The sequence below is a fragment of the Salmo trutta genome, chromosome 32, assembly GCF_901001165.1.
Source record: "Salmo trutta chromosome 32, fSalTru1.1, whole genome shotgun sequence".
Classification (NCBI taxonomy): Eukaryota; Metazoa; Chordata; class Actinopteri; order Salmoniformes; family Salmonidae; genus Salmo; species Salmo trutta.
In genome coordinates, this window is record NC_042988.1 from 15,402,716 (window position 1) to 15,409,684 (window position 6,969).

Here is a 6,969-nt window from a genome sequence, read left to right on the forward strand (position 1 = left end):
AACGAAAAATATTAAGGGGTAGCGCTCAATTTATGACAATGACAAAGAAGACTGAGTGGAGAGCTATTGAATTGTGAGCACTGAGTCTCTGTTCCAGATGAACTTACAGCGTCATAAAGAACATCAGTCTTCTCAGCGGCAGGCTCCCTGTCTCCGGCAGACCTTGTTGGTCTAAAGCTTTCCAGCTGTTTCTGGAGCTGTTGCTGGCACTGTGCTCTCTGTTTCTTTTGCTCTCTCTGCTCTCGGTCACTGACAGGTCACAAAACAGGTGTTCAGCCACCAGTGGAGGCTGCTGAGGGGAGGACAGCTCATAATAATGGCTGGAACGGAGCGAATGGAATGGCATCAAACCATGTGTTTGATGTACAGTATTTGATACAATTCCACTCCAGCCTTTAGCACGAGCCCATCCTCCCCAATTAAGGTGCCACCAACCTCCTGTGTGAGCCACTGTGACTAAGATTCAAGATACAGTATATGAGACAAAGTCCCCTAAAATGAATATCTTATCTACCTTTGTTTCTTTGGCTGCCCGGTAGTAGCACTCTGCTGAATACCAGGTGTTCTCTCAACTGGCGGCCTGTTTTGGTCACGCTTCATTGTGGGACATGTGGTTTTGTTGTCCACCTCTGGGAGCAGAGATGTTATCTCATTGTTAGCCTCAGGCAGCTTGTCCTTCAAGGCCACTCTTCTGGGGGTTCTGAATGTAGAATCTGCTGGAACTGGATCTTTCCTGTCCGGCTCTCTCCTGTTTCTGTTCGCCTCGCGTAACATTCTGAGTAACAGGCTCTTTCCAATTACTTCCCTGTGAGAAGAAAAAACAACATGAACTCAGGAAGGAGTTAAACTGAATTCATAGTTCACAGCCACAGAGCCATTATAGTATATTTACAAACCTATGTAATAATGTTTAGAGCTTTACAATGGGTCAGTTATTTAGGGCAATATTTACTCTTTTCCATTCAGTAAACCAGACCGTATATTACTCTGTTTTCTCATCAGATTGTTTTTTGTCGTGTAGGTTGAGGTTGGTCAGTTTCAAGGATTGTGATGAAGTGCTGTTACATGGTCTGGTTGTTTTCGTGGGAGGCTCAGGGTTACGTAAATCAATATAAACGGTGGGCGCTTCCTGGCGGCTTGGCTGCAACTCAAATGCCATCCTTTTGAAAGACTTTCTCCATCCACCATTTTGTCTGGACAATAAACAAAACATTCATGTTAATTAATTACATTATTCATAATCATGTGAAACCCACACAACTTGATCATATATTTTACCTGAAATTGGTAGGATGTTGGACAGGTGCTTTCTGAGGCACACCAGAAGTTTTATCTGGCGCAGTTTCTCTTTCCTCTTCAGCATCTCCACATGACTGTGTCCTACAGAAAGCAGCCAGCCTCTCCAATATAGTATCCTGTGACCTTACATTGTCTCCATCTGTGACCAAACTGAGAATGAATTGATTACACCATTATGATAATAGCATTGAGTGTGAATGACATGCTAGGTGCACACTGGTTACTCTACATCTACTAGTTGTTCAGCAGTAGCTATATCAGTGATACCTTAGTTACCCTATTGTCTACCTGGTTGTACTTCCATTGGTTCGTCAGACACACTGCCTCCTAAAAATAGTCTATCTGTTTGAAGAGTCAGAAGAATCTGGTCCAGATCCCAGTGCTCCAGTGGCTGGTAAAAACACAAAGGTACTGATTTGTAGGACATACAACTTCATCAGTATCTATGTAACTGCAGAATGAAAATGACCAGAGGTCAACAAATACATTAGTTATTATGTAGTACCTTCTCAATTTATAACAGGAAACTTAAACTCACCTCAAAACTATTTTGTAGTGGCTTTTTCATAGAGCCATTTGGTTCTGTTTTCTGTGTCTTTCTCAAAGCATTGAGTGACTCCAATGTGTTTTCTTCACAAGCTGTGTTATGTGAAGGGTGTGGCGATGTGGACTCAGTTGTTTTTGTCTGTTTAGTGTGCCATGGCTGTGGTGCGCTGAGGTGTCCCCTTTCATCTCCACAGGAACGTTGCTGCATGGATGGCCTCCTGCCCGAGCTGCATTCCTAATAGAGTCATGGCTGCATATCTCATTTACCTTATTACCTATGGGACTGGGCTCCTGGTGGGTGCCCTGCTGGGCTAAATCAGTGGCTTGATAAACTCCATGGGGTTCCGTTGTAGGCTCTCTATGAGGGCAAAGGGTCTCCTCTGTCCAACACAGTTGTGGCTGTGCCACAGATATTAGAAGCTCCTGTTTGGGATACACACAGATACACACACAGTAACCTTGTCAAGGACTCTTCAGCAATTGGTGTAAACTTGCTCAGCTAGCTAGCTACTTAACGTTACCTCTATTTCAGAGTCCTCCAATGACAGACACTCTAGGCCCTCTGTGTTTTTAGGAAGAAGGGCTACTGGTCGGGGAAAGATGGCTATGTCTTCTTCATTTTCAGACTGGAGAGTAAGATTAGCCAAATTTCAGTTAACGTTTGATACATTTATTTAGATTTACTCTGGCAAACACAGTTCAAAAACAAATAAACACAACTCTAGTGGAACAGCAAGTAAGTAGCAAAGTTCATACAAATTTAGGGCTTTTCATAGGGCTAGCTAGCTAACGTTGTCTTACTGCTGCACTTGTTGTTAGCTAGCTAACGTTAGCTAAGTGCAGTAATCAAACTCACTGATGATGAAGAATCTGAATCAATAGACGGAATATGGGGTTTGAAGCTGTCAAAAAGTACATTCCAACGCGTTGAAGGATCCGTGTCCATATTGACATAAGCTAATGCATCTATAATCATCAAGATAGACCACTCTTATGTGAAAGCAGTAGCAGTCAGCTACACTAAGTTAGCTAAAATTAAATAGCTGCTAACAACAACTAGCAAACTGTTGGTTACCATAACAACTGAACAACAAGAGTGAGGAGGGCATATAAATGATGGAGGAGCACGTGTTGCAGTGCAGACGGGATGGGACCTGGGGAAAGATGGCCAACATGAACATGTCAACATCTGTGATGCGACTGCGAGTTAAGTAATGTATGAACCGTTCAAGTTCTGCGGTCTATGAATCCTGCAGTCAGAGCTGTGTTGGAAATGTGCTGCTGTAAAATTGCTCCTGTCCACTTCTTCAAAATGAAAACGTTATAGTGTCGTTATATGTAGGCCCTGAAAGTTTTACTTCTCCCTCTGCTTAGAGTTCTGGACCGTTGTGGTACAGGAGGAAGTGTTTGCCTTGTGTACACATATGGTCCACCTCAATAGCTGGGCCTCTGCACCTTTAATTTGTAAAGGCTGATATTGTTTACCTAGGGCCTATATCTATATGTGGTTGTGTGACCAATTCCTTGTTGAGCAAATCTGTCTCTTAAATATTTATTCAGAGGACAAAAACATACATGACTTGTGTTTATTCAACGGATGCGTTTAATAGTCACCCATTCAAAGGTGGACTGCTTTGAAACATGTCCTAAAAGAGTACTGTACTGTACACTGTGTATTCTAGTAGGCTTACTTGCAATTTTTTTGTGTGCAATGATTTAATGAACATTTCATGAAATATAAAACTAACTAAAAGTGTATGATGCAAAAGCTACATACTTGAAACATGTAGGGCCTAATTACCACAGTAGCAAAAATAATTTGTTACATTACATATTTTGAGAAATAATTAATATAGGCTAAATCTTTGAATGTACAGGGAAAATTGTAGGCTAATAACAATTATTTTGAAATGATTGTCTTCCAAATGTCTGGTGTCTTTGACCCCTTCAGCAGTTGTTGAAATGTTCGTTGCTGATATCCCTCAGGTCATGGCCAACCAAGCCTGGAGGGCTGTTGCATGTTATATTGTTGTAGATGGTGACAACAGTGTGGGGTTCCTCTCCCTCAGCCAGGGTTTCCACTTGCCTGGGCACCGTCTGCGGTCTCCTCAAGCTGTAGTCTCTAAGGGGAAGGACACTGCAGTCACACTTCCAACGGTTCCCTGTCAGCCACAGTTGGTGTAGGGTGTCTGGGATATCTGGTGGAATGCTGCTAAGAGCGTTATCTTTCAGATTTAGATAGCGTAGCCTGGGCAGCAGCTGCATGGTACCATTGTGCAGGATCTCCAGCCTGTTAGCTGAGAGGTCCAGCCACGAGAGATGCTTCAAGGGCATGAGGGCCTCAGAGGGAAGTTGACGGAACAGGTTGCTGGACAGCAGCAGATAGTCCAGGTTCTTCAGGCCGTAGAAGGTGTGGGAGGTTAGGACCTCGAGCTTGTTGAATCTCAGGTCTAGTTGTTGTAGGCCTACGAGTTCCACGAAGCTCTGGCGCTCCACCACAGAGATGTTGTTGTTTTGAAGGAAGAGCCGTCGCAGACCCGATAGTCCAATGAAAGCTTGGGTCGTGACCCTGGTCAGACAGCCCTTATCCAGGTGAAGACTGTGGAGCTTGGAGAGACCTTTGAACACTTGGTCTGGAAGACTGCGGAAACAGCTGCCAGACAGGTTAATGACAGCCAGGTGAGAGAGGCCCATGAAGGTGCCCATCCTGGCCTCCTGCACCTGGTTGTGCTCCAGCTCCAGAACCTCCAGGTGCCCAAGCCCCTCAAAGATCCTGTCCGCCAAGGCCTGGATCCGGTTGTAGCTCAGACGCAGTTCTTCAAGGTACTGCAAGTCACGGAAAGTCCTGGGCCTTAGTCCACTGATGGAGTTGTTGGAGAGCCGCAGCACATGGAGGCTGTGAAGACCAAGGAAAGTCTCATCGTGGAGCGCTGATAGTTTATTGTTTGTGAGATCCAGCCATCTGAGGGACTTCATACCCACAAAGGCTCTGGGTACCACCGTCACTATCTGATTCTGCGCCAGGTAAAGCTTTTGCAGTTTGGGGAGCTTCATAAACACATTAGCCTTAATGACCTTCAGGTAATTTCCGGTGAGGTCCAACTCCTTCAGCTCGGTAAGACCCTGGAAGAGTTGTGGCTGTAAGTAAGCCAGCCTATTCCCAGCCAGCACCAGCTCCCTCAGGCCATGCAGGTCATGGAACCCAGTCTCAGGCAACACTGCTAATGAATTCCACCCCAAGTTGAGAAGCCACATATGTGAGAGGCCAGCAAACATCTTCTCCTCAATGCGGGACAGTTGGTTGTTATGGAGACTAAGCGAGGCGAGGTTAGGCGTGTTCTGGAAGATAGTGCCCGGCAATGAACGGATGCGGTTGCGCTCCAGGTGGATGTGAGCTAGCGACTTAAGCCCTCTGAACACCTGGGAGTCAAGGGACACCAGCTGACCGCTCTGTAGATTCAGAAAATCCAAGTTGCTGAGATCCTTGAAAGCGGTGGCAGGCAGAGTGGTGAACAGGTTTCCATCCAGCCAGAGGGAGCGAGTGGAGACAGGCACGTCAGAGGGGGCCTGGGTGTAGTTGCGTGCGCTGCAGTAGACATTGAGCTCTAGACTGTAGTCATCATGCAGACAGGTGCAGCCCTTGGAACAAGGAATGGGCTCCTCAGTAGGTTTCTCTACCCCTGTGTCAGGGTCTGGCACCACCAGCGATGTCCCCAGTACCCACAACACCAGTAGCACAATGGTGTGCATAACAGCTGGGGGTAGAGAGCAGAAGAAGTAAGCTCAATGTCGGTGCTCCTTATCTAAAACTACTTAATAAGCTTATTCTCTTTGTAATAAACATGTATTTTCTCACATTTTAAGTCCTCCCTGAAAGCCAATCAATTAACCTATGTACTCAGATTATTCAGATTTTACATGAACCAATTTAAGATCAATATTATAGACAATGCCTAGGCCTATTTCCAATACTAAAAATACAAAAAAATATTTACTGCAAACATTCATTACTAAAATATGCAAAGCTACTATAAAGTGTACATTTATTTCTATTATGTGTAATTTTAATAGATGAAAGTTCAATGAATCAGAATAATTTGCCCTACCTTATATTTCAGCAATTTTGACTGAGGTAGACCGACAGACAGCCACCCACTAAACGAAGGACGTGTGTATTTGTGTTTGGAAAGAAAAACCTGCCTAGTCTTTCTAGAAAAAGTCAGACCCACTGAACTCTCAGAATTAACCTGTTCATACCCTATGACCAGCATCATCATCAGTCTTTCAATGGTCTTATCTCGCTCAAATATACTTTTTATACGTATGCTAACCTATCAGTATCTTTATAAGTACATTTTGAGTGAACATTCTTAACTATTTGATGTTCAAGAATTTAATAAACAAAATGCATTTTTTCCCATGACCTCAGATTTGTCATAGTACATAACATCATTAATACCCCTAAAATTTATATTATATGAATGTCTACTGTACATATGGTCTGGTGGTTTGACTTTCAAGTAGCCTTTTGCTGAGTACATTTACTGTAGATTCTGACTGATACAGACAGCATGGCTGAGAGATAAGACAAACCTGGTGCAATGAACCTGTGCTGGCTGAAAAGTAGCAATGGCATTTTGAAATGTATTACAAAAAGAGATTCAAGTTTGTACTTGCATTGTGCGTAAAAGCTTTTTTTTGTCCGAATTCTGTCTTGATATCAGTGCACTTTAGCCAATCATTATCCCAGGTAAAGGAAAATGTAGCTGTTTCTTATCTCACAGCACACACATTGACCAGCAAACAGACTCTGATGATAAACGTGGGTTGACTTTCACTTTATTCTCTTTCTCTGTAGCTTGGTTTCATGAACTTACTGGACTACCCAGAACCGGACGTGTGCCTAAGGACGTCCAAATTCAATAAAATCTAACAGAAAACGTGACCATTGGCTGGACAATCCTGGACTTTGACAGACTGGCGGTTAAGAAAAGGCATGGGTATGTTGTGTAATGCCTTCTCTAATACTGACAGGCATTAAATGACATTGTTTTGTCACACTGAACATTTTAGTTGCTAAATGATATCCTAAACCTAGACTTAAGTAGGTATATCAGGGTTTTA

General features: G+C 43.6%; 1 protein-coding gene across 2 annotated transcripts; it reads right to left on the reverse strand.

Moving 5' to 3' along the window:
- Positions 1 to 225: 225 nt before the first annotated feature.
- Positions 226 to 6,640, reverse strand: LOC115171199 (insulin-like growth factor-binding protein complex acid labile subunit). Of its 2 annotated transcripts, XR_003871150.1 has the most exons (9): positions 5,952 to 6,060; positions 2,702 to 5,600; positions 2,367 to 2,471; positions 1,838 to 2,268; positions 1,588 to 1,690; positions 1,279 to 1,449; positions 1,066 to 1,193; positions 515 to 805; positions 226 to 249 (listed from the first exon to the last, which is right to left on the reverse strand). XR_003871150.1 is itself a non-coding variant. In XM_029727784.1 (2 exons), exon 2 carries the CDS (start codon positions 5,593 to 5,595, stop codon positions 3,793 to 3,795), a length of 1,803 nt encoding a protein of 600 aa, XP_029583644.1. In that variant the 5' UTR covers positions 5,596 to 5,600; positions 6,523 to 6,640; the 3' UTR covers positions 3,418 to 3,792. The 2 variants fall into 2 exon arrangements, 1 of the variants encoding a protein (XP_029583644.1); XM_029727784.1 differs by lacking the exons at positions 226 to 249; positions 515 to 805; positions 1,066 to 1,193; ... (3 more) ...; positions 2,367 to 2,471; positions 5,952 to 6,060 and adding an exon at positions 6,523 to 6,640 and having other exon boundaries at positions 3,418 to 5,600.
- Between the last annotated feature and the right edge of the window lie 329 nt (positions 6,641 to 6,969).